Source organism: Cetorhinus maximus, chromosome 19, assembly GCF_964194155.1.
Source record: "Cetorhinus maximus chromosome 19, sCetMax3.hap1.1, whole genome shotgun sequence".
NCBI lineage: Eukaryota > Metazoa > Chordata > Chondrichthyes > Lamniformes > Cetorhinidae > Cetorhinus > Cetorhinus maximus.
In genome coordinates, this window is record NC_135897.1 from 36,127,342 (window position 1) to 36,152,517 (window position 25,176).

General features: G+C 40.9%; 1 protein-coding gene across 5 annotated transcripts in view; it reads left to right on the top strand.

Annotated features, from left to right (window-relative positions):
* acsl3a (acyl-CoA synthetase long chain family member 3a) overlaps window positions 1-25,176 on the top strand; it is a 103,979-nt gene that overhangs the window by 27,255 nt on the left and 51,548 nt on the right. For 3 of the 5 annotated variants that reach the window (XM_078563712.1, XM_078563713.1, XM_078563714.1), the window contains one exon: window positions 21,797-21,974. In XM_078563712.1, coding sequence (XP_078419838.1) covers window positions 21,797-21,974 — 178 coding nt within the window. Of the gene's footprint in view, window positions 1-20,572; window positions 20,891-21,649; window positions 21,694-21,774; window positions 21,975-25,176 lie in introns of those variants that run through there. The other 2 variants (XM_078563716.1, XM_078563715.1) reach the window with 2 other exon arrangements.

Sequence of the window (25,176 nt, forward strand, 5' to 3'; positions counted from 1 at the left end):
GAGGATGAACAGGCTGGGTCTCTTTTCTCTTGAAAAGAGAAGGCTGAAGGGGTCTATAAAATTATGAAAGGTCTTGATGGAGTAGGCAGAGCGTGACAGTGCTTCCAGTTATGGGAAAGAGCAAAACTGGGGCCCATCAATATAAGATGGTCATCAAGAAATCCAAAAAGCAATTCAGAAGAAACAGAGTGGTGTGTTATGGCACGACTGATGGTAAATGCTGAGCTTTCCAAGTCCCTGAAACAGCTGCCAAAATGGTTTTTGCAATTTGTATAGTATGAGTAGAGGTTCTGAAATCAGGAAATGATGTCCCCGACTACTTGTGATGATTTTATAGTAACATAAACATTTATTAAAAGAATAAAGAAAAAAAAACACAATTACTCTTAAACTCAAGAACGACTTTATACAGTAGACAGTACTTTAAAACAGTCCACAAGATTGTAACTATCCTCACAGCTAACCTTTCCCTTTTCTGTTCAGCAACTATCCTTTGACTTTAAAATCTATAGAATTCCAACAATTTTTACCGCATAGTGCTTTTCCCTTTGGGGGTGTCTTCTGAAGCTGACAGCAACTGGTTCTTCCAGCCTGTCCTTGTTCACACTGTCTTCTTGGAGATCCAACCCAGCCACCCTGCTGTCTTCTGGGAGATCTGACCAGCCCTCCTGCTGTTTTCTGGGGGATCTAAGCAACTACCCCCTCATATAGGCTTCAGTATTTCCTTAAATGCGTTCCTTCCCTTTGATCTCTCTGTTGTCTCAATCAGTCTCTTCAGAAATGTTTTCTTCCCAGAATTGATTACACTTGTTCTTTACTTTAGCTCTTAGACTTGTTAAAAACAAACTTACCCTATCTTTACCTTAAGATAAAAGCAAAAAACTGCAGATGCTGGAAATCCAAAACAAAAATGAAAATACCTGGAAAAACTCAGCAGGTCTGACAGCATCTGCGGAGAGAAAGACAGTTAACGTTTTGAGTCCGTATGACTCTTAAACAGAACTAAGGAAAAATAGAGAGGTGAAATATAAACTGGCTTAAGGAGGGGGGGGGTGGGACAGGTAGAGCTGGATAGAGGGCCAGTGATAGGTGGAGATAGCCAAAAGATGTCATAGACAAAAGGACAAAGAGGTGTTTACCTTACTTGCACCTTTTACAACCTGTATATATCCTCCTTTTAACTAAAACAACTCAATTCAAAAACACTCCAGTTGTTGCTTTATGTCAAACTCTGATTGAAGTTCCTCTTGGTTCATTAACATATCAAAACCACTTCTTACCATTGACTTTAGACCCTTGCAGCCACTCTAGTTCTTATTACAATTACCATATGTACACCTCCAATGCCTGACTTCCAGTACGTAAGAAATATGACAGGGTTATTAACAGAAGAAAAATATTACAATTTCTTGTTTTCTTGACCGGTGAGAATGTGGAACTCACTGCACAGGGAGTGGTTGAAGCAAATACTATAGATGCATTTAAGGGGATGAAAGGATGAGAGGGTTAAGCCGATAACTAGATGAGGAAAGACAGGAGGAGAAGCAAATGGAGCATAAACATTGTATTGGGCTGGTTGGGCTGAGTAGCCTGTTTCTGTGCTGTAGATCATATGTAATCCTATGTATGTATTTTTGAAATAAACATGACTTGTGTGATAAGCAGAATACTGTGAATGCTGGAAATCTGAAATAAAACAGAAAATGCTGGAAATACTCAGCAGGTCAGGCATCATCTATGGAGAGAGAAACAGAGTTAACACTTCAGCTTGATGGTCTTTCATCAGAACTGGGAAAAGTTAGAGATATAATAGGTTTTAGGCACGGGGCGGGTGGGACAAGGACAGAAGAAAAGTAGTGATAGGGTGATATTGTTTTAATTACCCTCAAACAATTGCATGGTATTAACTGTCCTATAGCAGTACTGAAATTGAAAATGTATTCTGAGCAATAATTTTAAAATATTTGTTAGATTCAGGATTTTGCGTTTTTTGCAGATATATGTATTTCAGTATAAAAACCATGCATATGATGGGTACATTGATGCAATATTTTCCAAGGCTTCAATTTATTCCACTTGCTTTCACTTGATGGGGCTATTTTTCTGAGAAGTGGGAATGCCCATTAAAATTATCCCATTTGGACTGTACTGTCAGTATAGGAGATTATTGGCTGACATGCACCATGCAGTAGGAAGATGTGGTTTCATACCCAATATGAGAAGTCTGTTCCACGCTTGACTTTGAAAAAGTTGCAACCCAAGGACATGGAGGGGAAAATTGAAAAACAAGCAAACACTGGTCACTTTCTTGAACTTTCTAACAGAAGTTTAGAAGAACAATGGGAGCATCAGTTTGAGAGCATTGCAGTTTGCATATTGCATAGGTGGCATAAAGAAAGAAAATGAACAAAAACAGAAGAATGGTAGAAATAATACTATTATTATATCATAACTTTTTTTACAACTATAATGCAGTTCTATAAGTTACATTGGCAGACTGCTCATAATTATTTTCAATCCACATTATTTGACTCCACAACTTGATTAGTGATTGGGCCCGATATAGCCAATTTGATGACATTTTAAAAAAAAAACACGGATTTTTGTATGCATTTTACGTGCCCCTGCCGGGTGTTTTTTCATTGTTGGGGGGATGTAAAATGGGGTAGGTGCCCGCCCCACCACCTTCCCGCTCACCCCCATAATACAGGGTGGTGGGCGGTGGCCAAAATAGGTGGCAGGAAGCAATGGAAAGTGAAATCTGTATTTCTGGGGGTAGTACAGAGACCAAAGGAATCACAGCATGTGTGGATGATACAGGGTAGGGAATCAGAGCCTGGCAGCAAGATAACAATGTTGGGAGCACTGGGGGTGGCCTGGGTCTGTTAGAAAGGAGTTAGGAGAGTTCCTATGGTTTGGTAGAAGTGGGAGAGGTCTTCAGGTAATTTTAAGGCACCTACTAATGTTGGAAGATGTCCAAGCAGCACGGGGAATTCCAGAGTTCGGGAGTACTGGAAGGGGTAGCCGTGATCTGGCACGTTTCAAGATCTGGGAAAACTGGGAGCTGCATAAGTAATTAGAAATAGTCCTCTCCCTCTATCTGTCTCGTTCAGGAGTTCAAGTTCTAAGCTGTTCCCATGCTCTAATTCAAAAAGAACATTTATTTTTACTTAGCAATACAGTATTGCAGTTTTATCTTCCCGGACAAGTGATTCAGACGCTATGCGAGTTCATGTCCTGCCATGGAAGATTTGAATTAATTTTTTTTAAATGGAAATGGAAAGCTGGTATCAGTAAACACTTAACTGCTTCACTAATATTCTTTGAGAAAGGAAACCTGTTGTCCTTGCTTGGTGACTTCATCAATGTGATTGATCTCAACTCTGAGGTGGCCTAGCAAGCAACTCAATTGTATCCATAAATGCCAGCCTTGCCAGTGACAGTGACAGCCACATCCTGAGAACAAAAAATAAAGGTCTGTGCACAGTTGTACATTTCTTCGTGTAGCACTCAGCATTCTCTGTGAATAGTCAGCCTTGATCAATAATGTTTCCAGAATTTACCTCCGGGGGTAAAAAAGCACTTTTTAAAATAGGGATTTAGAAAGGCCATGACAATATCAAATTGACGTTTTAATAAAAAAAAGTTCAGATGGTTCCAGTTTGTCCACTCGGCTGTAAGGGGTGTGTGGCTTACAAACAATGCTGAGAGAACTCTTGTTAGTAAAACATACCCCATGTGATGAATGGACAACTTTGCTACATCTGACTTAACTGAATTCTCATCTGACACAAAAAGAGATCCTTAACTACATTTGGATCCAAATTGTAGAAGGTAGGGGGTTGCCACAATGTTACATGGATAGCGACCAATTAGGAGTAACAGAGGCATTCACGGGAAAAAAATGCCAATTCATTTTCTAACTCTGAATAATTAAAACAAACACTGAGCAAAGACGCTAAGATAAAGGCAAAATACTGCAGATGCTGGAAGTCTGAAGCAAAAACAGAAAATGCTGGAAAAACTCAGCAGGTCCAACAGCATCTGTGGAGAGAAAAAAAAACAGTTAACATTTCGAGTCCTTATGACTCTCCTTCAGAGCTAAAGAGAAGTAAAAATGTAATGAAATTTATACTGTTTAAGGGGGATGGAGCAGGTGAAGCTGGATAGAAGGTCAGTGATAGGTGGAGACAAAGGACAGATTGCCAGAGATGCCATGGACAAAAGGGTGTTAATGATAGCGATACTGGCTAAAGGAAGTGCTGATGGTGGCATTAAGGTCAGAAAGCAGAATGTGATAATGGCAGGACAAGGGTAATCACTCTGTCCATCCTTGGCCTGCTGCAATGTTCCAGTGAAGCCCAACGCAAGCTGGAGGAACAGCACCTCATATTCTGATTAAGCACTTTACAGCATTCTGGACTTAACATAGAGTTCAACAGCTTCAGACCATGAACTCTCTCCTCCATCCTCACCCCCTTTTTTTTCAATATTCATTCTCACTTCTTAATTTTTATTTTTTCATTTTTTTAATATTTATTCACTTATTTTTATTTATTTTCATTTTTATTAATTGTTTTATCCCCACCTTTTATCCTATTTTCAATCATTTTTCCCATCACTGTCCCCCCCCAACCCACCCCCATAAGGACCATCTGTCACTTGTTCATGTTCCTTCCAAAGTGCTTACCCTCGTCCTGGCATTCTGCTTTCTGACCTTAATGCTACCATCAGCACCTCCTTTAGCCAGTATCGCTATCATTAACACCCTTTTGTCCATGGCATCTCTGGCAATCTCTCCTTTGCCTCCACCTATCCACTGGCCTTCTATCCAGCTTCACCTGCTCCATCCCCCTTAAACAGTATAAATTTCATTACATTTTTACTTCTCTTTAGCTCTGAAGAAGAGTCACAAGGACTCAAAATGTTACCTGTTTTTTTTCCTCTCCACAGATGCTGTTAGACCTGCTGAGCTTTTCCAACATTTTCTGTTTTTGTTTCTGATCAAAGACACCTTTGACTTTTCATTGGCAAAAAATGGAACATGCCTATAAACAACCTTTATTTAAAATACAGCCAATTCTTTGACATGTAGTGAGCAGGAGCTTCAGGATTTGCCACAGTCTAAATATCTGCAGTATGCATGATTTTCCAGCATGCATCAATAAAGTTTTCTTACATACAATGTATAACCATATAGCAGGGAAACGGAGCATTTAGTCCAAAGTGTTTATGCTCCACGTGAGCTTTACAGTTTCTCATCACCGTTTACCCAGGGAGAACATTTCTTCGAAATAATTCAAAAATACACTGGAGAAAAATTACTCATTCTATTTTTTCAGATGCTGTCTACGTTTTAACTTACTGAAACTGCTGAAATTTACCTTGGACACAGTGACATAACTCAAACCATCATCCTTTCTGTCATTTCTGTTTAGCCAAAACGAGGAATTTATTTTTCTTAAAAAAAAAAATTCTTGCTGATTCATTTTGGCTTCATGTATCATTAGAAAGTCCCAATCAAATGAATGTTCAGTGGAAAACTCAAAGCTTGTAAGGTAATTATTTGGGGATAACTTTGTTCAATGGAATAGAAATAGAGAAAAAGGAAAACTGAGTCAGTGTGCGTAAATCGGAGAGGACTGTGAGAGATTGCAAAAACCTATCTCCAGCTCCCTATCACTACCCCTGTACCATATCACAGAATTGTTACGGTGTAGAAGGAGGCCATTTGGCCCATCGTGTCAGCACCGGCTCTCTGAGCATTTTAACTTAGTGCCAATCTCCTGCCTTTTCCCCATAATCAGGGACATTGTTTCTATTTAGATAATCACCCAATGCCCTTTTGAATGCCTCAATTGAACCTGCCTCCACCACACTTCCAGACAGTGCATTCCAAACCCTAACCAATTTCTGTGAGAGAGTTTTTTTCTCACCTCACATTTGCTTCTTTTGCAAAACACTTTAAAACTGTGCCCTCTGGTTCTTGATCCATTTACAAGTGGGAACAGTTTCTGCCTATCTACTCTGTCCAGACCCCTCATGATTTTGAAAACTTCTATCAAGACTCCTCTAAGCCTTCTCCTCTCCAAGGAAAACAGTACCAACTTCTCCAATCTTTCCTCATAACTGAAGTGTCTCATCCCTGGAACCGTTCTCATAAACCTCTCCTGCACTCTCTCCAATGCGTTCACATCTTTCCTATAGTGTGGCGCCCAGAACTGTACACAATACTGCAGCTGAGGCCTAACCAGAGTCTTATGAGTTCATCATAACCTCCCTGCTCTCGTACTCTCTGTGCTCTTGTCTTGTACTCTAACGAAGCCTCAAATTCTGTATGCTTTAGAAACAGCTCTCTCTCTACCTGTCTGGCCACCTTTAATGACTTATGTACATATACACCCAGGTCTCTCTGCTCCTGCACACCCTTTAGAATAGTATCCTTTATTTTACACTTTGGTACATGGAGAGTATATCACCTCACACTTCTCTGAAGCATTGAACTTCATCTGCCACCTATCTGCCCATACCATCAATGTCCTTTAGAAGTTGTAGACTGTCCTCCTCACAGTTTACAATTCTTCCAAGTTTGTCGTCCGTAAACTTTGAAATTGTCCCCTGCACACTAAAATCTAGATCACAATTTTGTGTCCACGTTGCTACTGCCTCTTTTATTCCATGACCTATAACTTTCCTCAAGCCTGTTGTGTGGCACTGTATTGAACACCTTTTGGAAGTCCATATACACTGCATCAACGGCCTTGCCCTCATCAACCATCTTTGCTACCTTTTCAAAAAACTCCAGCAAGTTAGTTAGACACAATTTTCCTTTAACAAATCCATGCTGATTCTTCTGAATCAATCCACATTTTTTCACGTGACTATTAATCCTATCCCAAATAATTTCTAGAAGTTTCCACCACTGATGTTAAACTGACTGGTCTGTAATTGCAGGGCAGATCTTTTACAACCTTTTTGAACAAGGGCGTAATGTTTGCAATTCTCCCGTCCTCCAACACCTTGCCCGAATCCAGGGAACATTGAAAGATTATTGCCGGTGTCTCTGCAATTTCCACTCTCACTTCCTTCAGCATTCTTGGATGCATCTCATCTGGTCCCGGTGCCTTATCAACTTTATCAGCTTATCCAATACCACCTCCTTATCAATTTTAAGCCCGTTTAGTGACTGAGTTTCCTCCTCTGTCATGATGGCCTGGGCAGCATCTGGCTCGTAGGTAAAGACAAATGCAAAATATTCATTTAACACCTCAGCCATGCCTCTTGCATCTATGTGCAAATCCCCTTTTTGGTCCCTAATCGGCCCTACTCCTTTTATCACCCCTTTACTACTGATGTGCTTCTAGAATACTTTGGGATTTCCTTTTATGTTAGCTGTCAGTCTATTTTCATAATCCCTCTTTGCTTCCTGTATTTGCTTTTTCATATCCCTTCTGAACCTTCTGTATTCAGCTTGGTTCTCAATTGTATTTGCTACCTGACACCTGTCGTAAGCACACTTTTTAACTTAATTTCTATCTCCTTTGTCATCCAGGGAGCTCTGGATTTGCTTGTCCTACCCTTCCCTTTTGAGGGAATATACCTGGACTGTGCCCAGATCATCTCCTCTTTGAAGGTAGCCCATTGTTCAGCTACTGTTTTCCCCACCAAGCTTTGGTTCCGGTCTATCCGGCCCAGTTCTGTTCTTGCCCCATTGAAGTCAGCTCTCTGCCAGTTGATTATTCTTACTCTGGATTGACCAATGTTATTTTCCACCATCATCCTAAACCTCACTGATGCCCAATTTGGATCCCGCCAGGGACACTCAGCTCCTGACCTCACTACAGCCTTGGTTCAAACATGGACAAAAGAGCTGAACTCCCAAGGTGAGGTGAGAGTGACTGCCCTTGACATCAAGGCAGCACTTGACCGAGTGTGGCATCAAGGAGCCCTAGCAAAACTGGAGTCAGTGGTGGCGTAGTGATAGTGTCACTGACTAGTATTCCAGAGACCCAGGGTAATGCTCCAAGGACCTGGGTTCAAATCCCACCATGGCAGATGAATTTGAATTCAACAGATATCTGGAATTAATCTGAAATACCACCATGAAACCATTGCTGATTGTCCAAAAAACCCATCACTAATGTCCTTTAGAGTCAGACTACATGTGACTCCAGACCCGCAGCAATGTGGTTGACTCTTAAATGCCCTCTGAAGGGCAATTAGGGATGGGCAATAAATGCTGGCTTAGCCAGCAATGCCCACATCCAATGAATAATAAAAAAAAAAATTACTATCACTGAATCCCCCACTGTCAATATCCTGGACTGGATAAATACCGTGGCAACAAGAGCAGGTCGGAGGCTAGCAATTCTGCGACAAGTAACTCACCTCTTAACTCCCCAAAGCCTTTCCACCATCTACACCTGTCAGGAGTCTGATGGAATACTCTCCACTTGCCTGGATGAATGCAGCTTCCTCAAAAAGCTTGACACCATCCAGCCCACTTGATTGCATCACATCCACAAACTTTCACAGCAGCAAAAGTGTGTACCATCTACAGGATGCACTCCAGGAATTCATCAACAGAACCTTCCACCTGGAAGTTCCCCTCCAAGTCATTCACCATCCTGACTTGGAAATATATTACCGTTCCTTCACTGTCACCGGGCCAAAATCCTAGAACTCCCTTCCTAACAGCACTGTGGGTGTACCTACACCACATGGACTGCATCGGTTCAAGAAGGCAGCTCACCACCACCTTCTTAAGCCCAACTAGGGATGAGCAGTGAATGTTGGCCCAATCAGGGAAGCCCACATTCTGTGAATGTATCAATTTTTTAAAAATTCAATGATCACTGTCCCCTAAATGTTCCCCTACTGTCACTTGATCTACGTGGCCCACTTCATTCCCAAGAACCAGGTCTAGCAGTGCCTCCTTTCTTGTTGGACTGGGCACATACTGCTGTCGGAAATTCTCCTGAACACAATCTAGGAACGCTTGTCCCTCACTGCCCCTTACATTACCATTATTCCAGTCTATATACGGGTAATTAAATTCCCCCATTATAACTACTCTATGATGTTTACACCTCTCTATAATTTCCTTGCAGATTTGTTCCTCTGTATCCTTCCCACTAGCTGGTGGTCTGTATATTACACCGAGCAATGAAAATTGCACCCTTCTTATTCCTTAGCTCTAGCCAAATTGATTCTGTCCTTGAATCCTCTGATACCCCCTCTTTCTTCAGTACTGCAATACTCTCCTTAACCAAAAATGCCACCCTTCCACCTTTTTTCCCTTTCCTATCTTTTCTGAACACCTCGTAACCAGGAATATTGACCACCCAGATTTGCCCTCCCTTAAGTCAGGTCTCAGGTCGTTATCGCCACAACATCATAATCCCACAAGGCAACCTGTGCCTGTAACTCCCTGATTTTATTAACTATACTCTGTACATTCACATACATGCAGTGTAATCTTGATTGAAACTTCATTACTTACTCCCTTACTCTGACTCCATCTATTAACTTATTCTCTATTTCAGTGCTATCTGCCTCTCCCAGCATTCCGTTCACCCTGGATTTACTTTCTAATATTCTCTCCTGGTTCCCACACCCCTGCTGAGTTAGTTTAAACCCTCCCCAACAGTACCAGCAAAACACCCTGCAAGGAACTCAGTCTCAGCTCTGTTCAGATGCAACCCGCCCAGCTTATACAGGTGCCATCTCCCTTGGAGCCAGTCTCACTGTCCCAGGAATCTAAAGCCCTCCCTCCTGCACCATCTTTTCAGCCATGTATTTTCCTGGGAGTTGGATGTTCCTAAGTCCCTACAAAATCTTGAGCTATCAGCCTCATTCCAGCCTGAAGCTTTAAATAATACAGTAAGTCCTCGCTTAATGATGTTGTCGCACTCTTGAAAAGTGCAACTTTAAATGAAACTTAGTTAAGTGAATCAGATTTTCCCATTACAACCAATTTAAAGCTGTAGTTAGCTCTTTAGGACCTGTCCCATTAGAAAAAATAATTGGCCTAAATCTTCCTGTCTCCGGATTGTCGGAGATGGGATGTATGTCAGGAGAGCACATCAGGACCCTACAGATGTCCTGACACATGGACGTACATGTGAATTGCCCAGAAAGTTTAAATTTCTGATGGGCTGATTCCCTGCTGCCTGGGACCGTCCATGAATGTCTCCAACCCTGAGCTCAGAGTAGAGACTTGGGCTAGATACAAGGAACTTAACCGTGTATTTACTCTGGAAATGTTTAAAACCTGGACTGACACCCATCTGCACCCACTGACCCAATCTGACCACTCGACTACCCTGGGTACCTACCTCACCCACTCTAGCATTTACCCGCCCAATTACACTCATTGATTAAAAGATTTGGACTTTAAAAACTTGCCTGGATACAACCAGCTAGTGCCATAAAAAGGGATGTGTCATCTCCTTGCCCCCAACTCTACTCCGTTTGCCAGACTTAAATGGATGGCGCAGCATCTCCTGTCTGTGTCAGCCAGGATCAGAATATGCCGGAAGAAATGGGTGGTAGTGTCAGGTCGGTCAATTCTTCGTGGCTGACTGGTAGATCTAGGCCATTGAAACATTATGCACAAAGTTGAAATTCTTTACATTGCTAAACTCCTATGTTTGTAAATGAAATAACTTTTAAAATGAAATTAATGTAGAAATATAAAAGAAATGTTAATCCTTTCTATTTACTCCCAGCTTGCTGACCTCTGGCTTGCTGACCCTTACTTAAATTAGCTAAGTAACAGCCTTCAATTTCCCTTGATTTGGATGTGTGAGCACGTGAGCATATTTCTATTTCTTCGTGTGTGAAGAGTATGTATGTCTATGCATATCCTCATGAGCCCCAAGCTTGTAACTATCATTAGCAAAGTAGTAGGACTTTTGTGCTTTCATCAAAAAGTAATGCTGAAAATTGCCTGTGTAACCCGTAATAATAGCTCAGCATTCCTTGTTCTGCATTTGTTTCTTCACCTATGATTAATGTTATTAAAGATGCTTTGCTTTGTAGTACCTTCATAGGAGGTGCCAAACGAAAGAGATGAAACCTCCTTTGCTGTGTTTGATACATATTTGTGATGGAAGACTTCTGGGTCCTACAGTCTTTGTAGCTCTTTACATTCAATTTTTAAAAAAAAATCTGAACAGGCTCAGATTTGATCCAAATTATTGGAGTATAGTCAGGTTTCACAAGTACAATTCATCAGTAGGTATGTAACTATGCATGACAACTCAAAGATCAGCTGTAATTGGATTTTGACAGTGTAAAGACTGCATTGTGTTTCATTATTGAACAAGCATAAAAGTTCCAAAAGAGCATCTCCCCTTCAATACGATATGTTGCTGATGGTGACGTAAATGCAAGGTTTAGATATATGCGCAAACACTCCATGTTTATAAAATCAAGAGATTTGGACCAAATGTTGTGCTTATGCCATGTATAATGAATTTTTGCTACATTTAGGTGACCTGATTGATACTATTGAATCTGACTCTGGGCAGAGTAATTTGTAAAATTTGAATAGCTCTTACTACTCAGTGGCAATGTATCCACATCAAAGGCCTTTTATTCTTCAGAAGCTTTGAAATTCCTGGTACGAATATATGGATTTTGATTTTCACAAGAGCAAACTGAATTGAGCAATATTGTTTTAGGATCACAAAAATCCTGAAATTCAAGGTAATAAAAATAAATTCAATTGCCTTGGAACAGTGCTCTTGGGTCCTATTATTGAGGGCTTGTTTTCCATTGCAAGTGTTTTGGTTGTCATGTTTTTTGGTTCTGTCAGCATTTTTGAAGCCGCTTGTCAACTTTTCCAAGTTTTGTAAGTTGGGATGTACAAATTGGTAGTGGCAGTTTTCACTGCTCTCTCTCTTTTACAGCAAAAATAATGATGAGGCTATCAGCGCTCACCCTTATTGAAGAGTTACTCAGTCAGCAATTTCTAGCAGTTAAACACAGAATTCGGGAAGTTGCTGTCCAAGATGCCCGACTCCTCCAGAAGCTGCTTGGACAGGTTTTAGCCTCTGTCTTTTTATCCGAGGTAATGTCAAAGTTATGGTATCCCAGGGCTGACAGAATCCACTGTCAGGGAATTGATGACAGCTATAGAGTCAAGGCCAGGGCAAGAGGGGCAACGAGCCTCCAACTGATGTACATTATCCAGAGCTACAGGCATTTAACTGCAGCTTGTGTGTCTGATTGGCAGTCTCTTTGCTGACAACCAATAGCTGCTGGGAGTATAAACAGCGCATGGAATCTGTTGCATTTATTTTGAATGATGGTTTCTAACAATCAGCAAAACATTCATTTGTGTGTCAATCCTGGCTCTGTTGGTAGCACATTTATCTTGGGTTCGAAGTCCCACTCTAGATTTATTTCAGCACAAAAAAAAATCAGAGCTGGCATTCCACACGGTACTGAGGGAGTGCTGCACTATTGAAGGTGCTGATTTTCAGATGTTAAACTGAGGCCTTCTCAGTCCTCTCAGGCAGACATCAAAGATCCCATGGTGCTATTATGAAGAAGAGCAGGGAGTTGGTGGCATTGGCAATATTTATCCCTCACCCAACAGCACAAAACACGTTATCTAGCCATTATCGTATTGCTGATAGTGGGAGCTTACTGTGTGCAAATTGGCTGCTGTGTTTCCTACATTACAACAGTGACTACCCTTCAAAGTACTTCATTGGCTGTAAAGCACTTGGAGATGCCAGTGTTCATGAAAGGTACTATATAAATACATTATTTAAAAAAATTTAATTTAGTGCATTTAAGGTGCAGATGGTGGTGGAATGAAGGTGCTGCGTGAAGTAATGCAGTTTATGGCTGGGCCATGACCAAAAGCAGGTAATTGGAGGATTAAAAAAATATCAGCTGCAACTCGGGGCTTTTTTTTATTCTTTCATGGGTTGTAGGCATCGCTGGCAAGGCTATCCCTAATTACCCTCGAACTGAGTGGCTTGCTAGGCCATTTCAAAGGGCAGTTAAGAGTCAACCACATTGCTATGGGTCTGGAGTCACATGTAGGGCAGACCAGGTATGGATAGCAGATTTCCTTAGTGACATTAGTTTTTACAACAATCAATAATCACAATTCACAGTCACCATTACAGAGACTAACTTTTAATTCCAGATTTTTAAATATGTTAACTGAATTTAAATTCCAACCAGCTACCATGGTGGGATTTGAATCTGTATCTCCAGAGCATTAGCCTGGGTCTCTGGATTGCTAGTGTAGTGACATTACCACTACGCCACTGTCCCTCTTTCCACCCCACTGACCCACGCCCAAAGTATGAAAAGTGGATAGATAAAACATGCCAGTTCCAATGGCTAAATCAGGAGGCAGGGAAGAGGACTAAAAGAACCTTGTTGGGAGCACAAAAAAGAGCCACAATTGTCGCATTGGAGCTATATGGGTGTAACCACCACTGTATTCTCTGCTCAACTTTCCGACTTTACAGATACTATTTTTAGACAACGGGGTTGCTATTTAAAGAACAATCTGGATTTCATACTACCTCATCTGTAGCTTGAACACCATCCTCTGGCCTCCAGCCCTGGCTATATCCCTCCCTCAAACGGCACCTTGTGCCCACCTTGTAAGATGCAGCATGTACCCCTCGTCGCCTCCACACCACGAGCACTCAGCACCCCCCCAACTAAAAGGACTGAAGAAACTGAGAAATAGCATCACAAAGACCATTGAGATAGGTACCACAGAGTGTATCGTCTGGTCTGGTCACCGGGGACCTTCTGGAAAGATATTAATAATGGCATGTCAGCACTCCAGATGCCATGTTCAAGACATTACATACTTATGTAAATTTCTGTATAACACTTAATACCAGACTCAGAATATCTGCAGCTTCTTACTTCACAAGCAAAACTAGGCTTCTCATTTGTAGTCTGCCCTTTACCTGATTTAAGCATTCATTTCAAGAATGCAGAGCAATTATACCTTTGTAACCTTAAATGAATACACACATGGACATCATTAGCTGAATAATATGTTTTATAATTAGAAAATGTGCTTATCTTTATGAAACAACACATCCTTGAACTTATGAGTAGAACCACAGGAGATTCACTGTAACTACACATAACACTACCCTATCATTATTCACGTATTACTATCATCTTTTTAATGTAAAAATTCAAACAAAATTATAAAACAAAAGGAACCCTCCAGAAACACACACAATGGGAGATAGAATGCTTACAGTCTCCTTAATGACATCTGTGTGAACTCAAATGTATTCACTTGGCTGCAATGCCTTAACTAACTTGTATTTACTTGACCCACAATTATCTTAACCTTAAAGGGACACAGACTGATGGATCACATTGTATCACATCCTTTGACTTGCTTTGAGTATAACGCAATAAGAGATTTGCTAATATGTTTTTTGGCATCATATGCTGTTGTGATATCTGTTCATTATAAATTGTGTTGCACAATAAATTCCGATTTGACTCAAATTTCCAGAACCAATTGAAAAAAAATGTTTATCGCCCTCTAATAAACATGTAGAATCATACGCCGGAATTTTACGGCCCTATAGCAGCGGGAACGGGGCCGCAAAATGCAGCAAGCCAGTCTAAACTATTCACTTTGGCGGGACTGTAAAATTCTGCCCGTAGAATGTCAAAGCACTAAAGTGAAGCAGAGATTTTCCAAGGCAGTCTACTAGAATAATTTACAGGCTGTCACTAGGCATAATTGTTCAGACCAGATTAGAAAGTAGAGCACTACTGTGCTTCAAGCTGACTCGAGCAATTGTTTCTTCATATAGAGTCCCAGCAATTTTAGTACTACATTGGAATTATTGTTTTTTATGTAGAGTTGAGCAAATGAAGTGTTAGTGAGTAATATGTGTGCAACCACCACTGCATTCTCTGCCCAACTTTTATTTATTTTTATGTACTTATTTTTGAACAAGGTTGCACAGCCATACCCACAGCTCCCATTAAATCTGCCACTTGGTTCTCTTCCTGAACCGGTGCTGGTTGAGGCTATTAATTTCAATTTTTCCCAGTAATTAATATCCAGGACAACTTTCTACATGAGAGTTTCTCAAAACACATAACTTAAGGACAGGACAGTGAAACTTGTCAGACCAAAATAGACTGAAATTTCAGAGATGTAATCCTTTTCCAAGGAACACTAAACCACTTACAACTTTCCGCCTCCAAGATGGCAAGCTTTAATTGTGCATTAAGGTTGAATTTCAAAGAATAAAGTCTATGCAAGCAAAGTTTACAAACATTTAATCCTTTGTGTCAAAAAAATATTGCAGTTTTACTGTAACTGTACAAATTTTAAAGTTGGTCAGCAATTATAATTTGTCTTCGAAGAAAAACAGATTTATTTGAGCACATAAGCTCAGCTGACATTTCTGAGTACTGAGGGAGTGTTGTGCTGTTGCAGATGCCATCTTCTGGAGGAGATATTAAACTGAGACCATGCCTGTCCTCTCAGGTGGACATAAAGTTTCAATGACACTGTTAAAGATGACCCAGGGGAGTTCTCCTGGTGATAAGCAAAATACTGTGGATGCTGCAGATGTGAAATAAAGAAAGTAAGTGCTGGAAAATTTCAGCAGGTCTGGCAGCATCTGTGGAGAGAGAAAAAAACGGAGTCCAATATGACTCTTCTTCGGAACTGACCTACTGAGCTTTTCCAGCGCTTTGTTTTTATTTTTACATTCTCCTGGTGTCCTGGACAGCATTTATCCTTTAACACAAAGCAGATTATTTAGTAACAGCCCGTAACTTCTGAGCTCCCCAGCGTTGGCTTTGGGGGGGTGCCCCGAAGATGTGCTGGTGAATCCCTCTGGGAACTTCCCAGGTAAGGGTTTTCCCAGAAGTGCACACTTACCTGTGGACAATTGCGCTGTGCTGGGAGCCATCCGAAAATGCGGTTTAAATTGCAAACTTAGGATGGTTCCGCCAGGGTTAAACCAATAGTTACTCAGAAAAAGTTAAAAGAATTAAAACTTCTCCTGACTTCTGACTAACCATTGTAAAGACCCAGACCGACCCCACGGTACTCCCCCCACATGCCCGACCTCTGACACACACATACACACACACCCCCCACCCCCCCCCCCCCCCAAACCTCTGACACATCCCACCAGATCCCCAACCTCTGGCACACACACACTCCCCCGACCTCCGACATCCCTGACTCTCCTGACCTCCTGAACCTTCAGCTGGCCTCCGCCCCCGAACTCAGACTCCCGTAATTCCCAATGGACCTGACCCCGCCCCCATGACCACCTCAGACCCAACCCCAGACCTCTGACCTCTCCCATGGACTTCTGACCCCCCTCCACCCCCCGACCTCCAAATCACCCCCCATTCCTTGGACACCTCTATCCCCAATCCTATCCACTTACCTTAGACACTTACCTCCTCCCTGTCAATTTTCCTGGCCCTTTAAACTTATCCGCTTTGCGGCAGCAAGTGCTGTAAAAAGGGGGTGTGGCCTCCTTGAACCTACTGGAGCTAAACTTCACTGGGACCTGTGAGGAGTCTTTTGACGCAGGCCCCAAGCAGCTCCCGGCGAACGGAAGTGTAAAGGTAATTTTCCAGACCAGGTAAGAAGGTATTTCTTCTAACTCCTGCTGGCCAGCACTTTGCGACGCTAGTCGGAAGTTACGGCCCAACATATTTCATGTGGGAGCTCACAGTGCAGCATTTGGCTGCTGTGATCCCTACATTACAAAAATGCTTAATTACTTGTAAAACGCTTTGGGATGTCCTAAGGTTGTGAAAGCTGCTGTATTAATGAAAGCATGTCCTTTTTTTAAAAAAAAATGAAGTTTACCTAAAGTGATTCTAGACCACTGAAAAATGTGTGTGTAACAGCATAAGATATTGTGTCCTGAATCTAATATTCTTCTATTACCTAAATTGAAACATGTTTAATTGTTTTAGAAAAGTTTATCTAGAGAGGTGGGGACACTTTGCATACGTTTTTGGGTTCAAGTACTTTAAAATGACAACATTTACTGGATGTATTAAGCTATTTAAAGAAATGCCATAGAATGTGGCTGATAATCAACTGGATGTGAACAAACTCGCAAAAGAAATTTAACGTAAAATTTGCTTGGTTGTCTTGATACATGTAGTAAAGTGGAATCAACATTCTGCATTTCACTTCCATTAGCCTGTGTGGCTGGATGTACTACTCTGTTAAGAACATGAAATTTGACTTTTATAGTTAGTAATTGAAGCAACAAACTAAAGAAAAAAAGGAAGAAAAAGTTAACGTTACATTCTTAAAGATACAATTCTTTGGTAGTGAAACATTTTTAAGCTTTCTCAACACTGGAGGGCAGTGTTGATATTTCATTACATGCGAGAGCATTAACCATGTTCCAGTACAAAAACAAAAATACCTGGAAAAACTCAGCAGGTCTGTCAGCATCTGCGGAGAGGGACACAGTTAACGTTTCGAGTCCGTATGACTCTTCAACAGAACTAAGGAAAAATAGAAAAGAGGTGAAATATAAGCTGGTTTAAGGTAGGGGGGGGGACAAGTAGAGCTGGATAGAGGGCCAGTGATAGGTGGAGATAACCAAAAGATGTCATAGACAAAAGGACAAAGAGGTGTTGAAGGTGGTGATATTATCTAAGGAATGTGATAATAGGTGACATTAAGGGTAGAAAGCAGGACAAGCAAGGTACAGATAGCCCTAATGGGGGTGGGGTGGGAGGAAGGGATCGAAAGGCTAAAAGGTAGAGATAAAACAATGGATCGGAAAGGGGGTGGGGATGGAGGAAAGAGTTCATGATCTAAAATTGTTGAACTCAATATCCAGTCCAGAAGGCTGTAAAGTGCCTAGTCGGAAGATGAGGTGCTGTTCTTCCGGTTTGCGTTAAGCTTCACTGGAACAATGCAGCAGGCCAAGGACGGAAATGTGGGCCTGAGAGCAGGGTGGAGTGTTGAAATGGCAAGTGACAGGGAGGTCTGGGTCATGCTTGCGGACAGACCGAAGGTGTTCCACAAAGCGGTCACCCAGTCTGCGTTTGGTCTCTCCAATGTAGAGGAAACCGCATTGGGAGCAGCGAATGCAGTAGACTAAATTGAGGGAAGTGCAAGTGAAATGCTGCTTCACTTGCCAGTGCCTGACTTCTAGCACTGTTGGGTGAATGCATGTGATCATTCTTAAACAGTTAGTTTCATGTGGATATATGTGTTCTTTGTCAGTTTTTGCACCAATCGTCCAATTTGTGGCATTTCACATCGCTTTTACAGTGCCCCCAGTAATCCAGTGCAAATGGTCTGCAGAGTTGCCCAGGCAAACAAAGGTTAGCATGTAATAAAGAATTCCACTCTTTCTAACAAGTAACAAAAAGGGCAATTCAAGAGCTAAAGGACAAATAATGGCTATTTGACAGAACAAGTTTTTTTTAAGTGAAAAGTGCCATTTTGCTGAGCAGTGGTCAATGTTTTAATCCTGATGAGCTTGAGTACTTAAAGGAAAAGTTTTGTTTTATCGCATTTTGCAGAAATCATAAGTTTGTTTAGGAAGAGATCTGTAATTGGTACTTCGTATTGGTGTTGGAGGGCCAAAGGCACAAAAGTCGGGAGTTTGAAAGCAATTGTGTTAGTGACATGGGGAAGAGTTTACCCAGGAGAGAATGCAGAAGGAAGTGGTGAAGGGGGAAGTAAGTGTTGAGTGATAGAAGGAAATGATTGAGATGTCCTCATCTGTGAATGGACAACAGGAATAGCGAGGACACTACAGATGGCAAAATCAAGCTGTTGGCTGTGAATATGGGTAGAAAAATTTAAATGGGGGGACAAGGAAGAGAATAAGGGAGATCACGAGGACAACATACTCTGAACAGAAGGCAAAGAGTTAAGATGGAGGTTGATTGTGGCAGAAAATGTAACTGCATTTATACAGTCAACCCAGATTAGAGATTGCATTCTGCAAGGAAAGTCATTGACTGTGAGAAACTGGTCCTCTGAGTTTATGGAACTAAAATCAACCATTTTCTGTTTGTGTATCAAAATCCACTTTCTAATGGTGATTTGGGGAGGGGAAGACTATGTAAGATTTTCCAATTAAGTAGGACAGTTTGAATACAGGATATGAAATTATGATGTCTTGATATCATTGATCTTTAGGTTGTTGCATCTGTTGTATGGTTCTATACTGGTGCAGTGCAAAATGTGTCTAGCCAAAACTGGCCTGACTGGAGTTGGAGCAACTGAATTAAAATCTGATTTAGCTGCAATGTACTCAATTTTTAGCACCAAATTTTCATTGTCATTCCAATACTTTGACTTTATATATATATATATATATATATATACGAAAAGATGTTAATTTTTAGATCCAGTTTGCTACATATATATGAATATTACTGAAAAGAGAGACACGTTGCTGAAGCTTTTTGTCTTGCACTCATCAGGACAAATGCAGGAATGTCAAATTTCAAACAGTCTCAACAATTTTTGCTACAGGAGAAAAGGGTTGCTGATTGCTTGGTAATTCGACCCTGATTGGCCAAGGTGTTGCCATGGAGAAAGCAATGGGGAACTTTAGGCTCCCTGCATTTCCTGGTAATTCAAAAAAATATTTTTATATATAATATAAAAATTAAATGGCACTGGTCCTTTTTTTTTAGAGGACTGCTGGATGGCTAATGGGATCCCTGTATTTAAAAAGGGGAGATAGAACCTTGTTCTATCACTGCAGGGTGGATGTGGTTGAAGGTTGTAGTTTAATATAGCGGAGGATGATGACAAAATTCAGAAAGGTATTAATAAGCTTGTAGAATGGGTGTGTAATTAGCTAATGAACTTCAATATTGATAGGTGGTGCATTTTGGTAGGAAGAACCAAGAGGCTATATAGTCCTTGGAAAATAAGTGTCTAAATGGAGTTGAGAAGCAGAGGGTTAAGGGGGGTACAGACACAGAAATCAATAAATATAGTAAATAATATTATTAATAAAGTTAATAAATAATTAATATTTATTAATAAAGTTAATAATAAAGCACAGAAGTTCATTTCTAGAGAGCTGAATAGCAGCAAAATAAAACATTGGTTAGACCACACTTGGATTACTGAGAGCCATTTTGGTCTTTTTATAAAAAGGATATAGGGACACTGGCGAAGGTGCAAAACAGAATTACTAGGATAATACCAGAATTAATAGGTTGTACCCATCAACAAAGATTGAGGAGGCCGGGGCTCTTTTCTCTGGAAAAGAGAAGCCTGAGTGTCAACCTGATAGAGGCCTTCACAGTTATGAAAGGGTTTGATAGAGATGGTTCCCCATCTGGGGCCAGAAATAGGTGGTCAGATATAAGATGGTTACTAATAAATCCAATCGGGAATTCAGAAGCAGCTTCTTTACCCAGAAAGTGGTAAGAATGTGGAACTCCCTACCACAAGGAGTGGTTGAGCTGATTCTGCCATGCCCAATAAAGGCTTGTCCTATTCATAACTTTTAAAGCATGAACTGTACTCAGCGTGGAATCTTCTGGAACTGACTTTTCTTTTAAAAATTAGACAATGAAGTGCTGCAAAAGATGGCCACCAAGGATCAAGGAACTCTCTAGTCACAACAACAGGATCATTTGACTTGGTCTGTAGATTCAAAACTGCCATGCTGCCTACAAAGGATAAAAGAACACATTCCAAGCTAAGGATGGGTCACTACCTATCTCCTGAGACCATTCAAAAGGTATTTCCTGACTTGAATAAGTCATTCTGAAACCAAGACGTTGATTGTCTCAACCCCTGCAGGGCAAATGATAATCCAGCTTGTGATTAATCAACTTGAGTCCAGTGGCATATTTGGAAAAGGGGACTGTGAGAAACCATATGGTAAGGCAGCCATGTTGGTCTCTCTTTTTAGTCTTTAAGTGCTGTCTGCAGAAAGACTTAGCAGAAAGGGCAGGAAGAACTATGCCTTAAGAACTGAACACTGTAACATCATAGGTTTCCAAGCCCACCAATACAACAAAACGCCCTCCTGGTAATGAGACTACAAGTAACTAACCTCGTGACCTGCAGAAAGTCCATTTCTTTGAGAGGATTTTACAAAGACTCTGGTATACAACTTCAGTTGTTGAATTCACCTAGACCACACTTCAGGAGTAAAAACGTTGTCTTCATCAGACCTTCAAAGTGTGTTTTCCAAGATGAGCCAATCACATGGATTATGAACTATTATTTTGTTTATAACTTGCAAAAGTGCACAATTCTCCAACTGTACTTTACTTGAGTGTGTGATTTATGGGGTGGTGAGTGAGTGATGGAGCGTTTGATTTTCGGGATGAATGCCTGAATAAATAATCCTCTTTATTTAAACCCATAAGAAGTTTGCTGCTGGTTATTAAAAATGTGCACACCCTCAGGGGATAAAAAACACACAACCAAAATTACTTTTCAAAAAACCATACTAATTACCAACAGTAGGGAAGGGAACAGGGGTTTCAGTAGTGTTCTCTCACTCTGTTACAACTCTCTTAGATGCATAAAGTGAGATAAACACATGAGTTACAAAGAAATGGAAGGACATATTGATGGGATTAAATGAATTAGGGTAGGAGGAGGCTTATGTGGAGCATGAACACCATCAAGGACCTCCTGAGCTAAATGGTCTGTTTCTGTGCTTTGAATACGCTGTATCTATACGATATATTTGTGTGTGTGCATGCTTTTATCTATTTGCAATGTTGCTGCTTTAAAATTATGTATTTATTTAGTCTTTTTTCTTGCCCATGCCAGTTAATTCTTGGAAACTACAAATGGCTCACCTATGATGAGGTCTATCGTCGTGTTGCACATTTTGGTAGTGGGCTGGCTATGTTGGGCCAACGACCCAAAGCCAACATCGCCATCTTCTGTGAAACCAGAGCTGAATGGATGATAGCTGCCCAGTCCTGCTTCATGTACAACTTTCCTCGTGAGTAAAACTTAGCATGAATATATCAAAATTCCTATTTAGTTGGGACTAGCAATGTATATTTTGTTGAATTAATCATTTGAAGCGAGCTGGTAGCTACCACAAATAGTCATTTAACTAAATAAAATAGCATTTTGTTTATTAATGAAGGAATATATGGAGCTGTGTCAACTGTTTTCTTGAATTTAAAAAAAAAAATCAAATTGATGATTTGGCTGTATGGGTGAATACGTTACATATGTGGTAGCATATTAAACCATGCAGACTAGGCATTTTTGAAATTTGAGCCCTGGCTTCTATTGATTGTTAACCAGTAACCTACCTAACCTGTGTTTAAAAAGTGCAAGTGTGAGGGTGTCAGTTGGAAGCAATATTATTCTGAGTTGTAGCGATCAAGGCCAGACATGTCATCTATACCTTTACGACAAAGTGCCAGTTTGGGTAAATGAGGCTTTTGGTGCCCCTTGTACTGTACTATCGCATAAATTGCTGCTTTCTGGAGTGGAGAAAGTACGAGAAAAGCAAGGTATAATAAGTTATTGAAGGAATGTTGTTCAGCCTCGTTACTTTATACGTGTGCTTTATTGAAAGATTTAAATAATGTCAATCTGAATTATTTCAGTTTTTGATATTTTGAATTTAAATTGCCTGCAGACTCTGAATCCAAGGTACACCACAACTTTACTGTCAGTGTGAATCAAACCTGCTTCATGTTAACTTTAGTGTGAAGTGTACCTTATTTACAGCACTACACTATTGATATTACTTATGATGAGTAATGTGCTATATTTTATGTTGAAATATGTTGTTACTATATAAAAATATCAAGTTCAGCATAGTGTCAGTGAGGAAATAATAATGAGCTCCCTGCTCTACTTCTGCAATTTTTTGCAAATAGTGTTACTTCCATTCTCTGAACTTGTTTATTTTAAAATGATGGTGCTAAGTATTAAATATCTGCTATTTATAAGAATTTGTGTTATAATTTAAGTGTGCATCATAAGCTCCCTATATAAGCAGACAGTGTTTGCTACCACAGAGTGATCAGGGAACTGAATGTTTCATAAACTGAGTGCTAAAGTTAGGAATCTGGTACAAGTGCAATCACTCTAAGTGTTCCTCGAGCTGTAATTTAGATTAATGTTTCAAATTTGACACAGAACTTTAAAACTCCAGAAGAAACTGCAAGCCACTTAAGATAAGTAGTCAACTGCCACTGATGGGCAGTTTCTGTTAACTGCCAATAAACTGAAAGTGGTTGCTTAAATAAGTGTTAATTACTATAACTGGAAGCTGATTACTGGAAGCTGGTTTACCACTTGTCACTTGGGTGTGAGTCATAAGCTCTCTAAGTACACAGTGTTTGCTATCCCACAGAGTGATCAAGGAACTGAGTGTTTCGTAAACAGGGTGTTAAAGTTTGGCGCAGAAGGGGAAGGAGGTGCTGCTTTTTATTCCTTTTATCAGCTACTGGAGATAAAACAAATGTTCTTTTATCTCCAAGCCAGGAGACTAACTTCTATTACTTCACTAAATTATTAACAAATTAACTAATCGAGTAAACAAATAAGGTTAGACAGATATGGCAGATAGGCGGTGCATCATAACTACAACATTAGAAAAAAAAATAACTACAACATGTGGAAGTTTATGGAAAGCATTGCATCTCTGACAACCATATCTGCAGTAAGTATCTGGGGCGTGAGGAACTTTGGCTCAGAGTTGTTGAGTTGAAGTTTGAGCTGCAGACATTGTGGGGTATTAGGTGTGGAGAAAATTGCTTGAATGTTTTGCTCTACAGAGCAGTCATACCCCTTAGGTTACGTAGAACTTTAGAGTTGGTCAGGAGGGTGTGATTGTGAGTCAGGCAGGTCTGGGGTTCAGGATGTAGTGATGGAGACTTCCCAGAGTTGGCGAGAGCATTGGCTCTGTAAACAGTGGTGAGGGAGAGGGGGCTTCCCAGAGCCAACAAAAGCAGCAGGGATATAAACAGTGGAGAGAAGCAGCGGGACTTCCCAAAGCCAGTGAGGGCAGCAAGACTGGCCGCCACCACCAGTAACTAGGAGCCAGCCAGAACCCGTGTTTGGAAAGGAAATTAAGAGGTGTGACATCACAGGGAAGCAGGTAGAGATTGGCTGATGAGTATTTCCTATTTATCTTATCTAAACCAGGGAATTTCAATTGGGGTAGGTAGCATATTTATTGAAATAATAAGAATATAAGCACAGGCAGGACTGGACATTAATTAAAATTTAGTCAGTAAAATAATTAATTAAAACACTACAAAGATGGCAGGTAGGTGATGTGTTGCAGCTACAGAATGTGGGCCCTCATGGATGTCAGCATGGTCCAAGACAAACATGTCTGCAGTAAGTGTCGGCAGCTTGAGGAACTTTGGCTCTGAGTCATTGAGCTGGAGGCCAAACTGCAGACACTACAACTCATCTGGGAAGGGGAAAGCTACCTCTATGCTTTATTCTAGGAAACAGTCACATCCCTTAGGATAAGGCTGTTTGATTTGGACCATGGACAGGGACAGGAGGTTGTGACTGCGATTGAGGCAGGTATGGAGATCAAGAAGGTATAAGTGGAGAAGCCTCAGCCAATTGTTCTTGCAGCTTGTATGGATGAAAGCTGGGACTACAGGGTGGATGGTCAAACTGACCATGGTATTGAGGTACAGGAAGTCATCCAAGGGGGGGGGGGGCGGAGGGAGAACCAAGAGGATCCAATTGTTGTGGTCCACGTAGGTATCAACAGCATAGGACTAGGAAATAGGCTTTGCTTAGGGAGGATGAGCAGCCAGGGGCTATATTGAAAAGCAGAGCCTCAAAGTCGCAAGCAAACTGGCATTGGGTAAGAAAGATTAGAGAGTTGAATGTGTGGCTCATAGATTGTTGTGGGAGAAATGGTGAAGTGCGAGTGACTGCCCTTGACATCAAGGCAGCATTTAACCAAGTGTGGCATTAGGGAGCCCTAGCACAACTGGAGTCAGTAGGAATCAGGGAGAAAACACTCCGCTGTTTGGAGTCATACCTAGCACAAAGGAAAATGATTGCGATTGTTGGAGGTCAATCATCTCAGTTCCAGGACATTACATGCAGGAGTTCCTCAGGGTATTGTCCTAGGCTCAACCATCTTCATCTGCTTCCATCAATGACCTTCCTTCCATCATAAGGTCAGAAGTAGGGATGTTCGTACC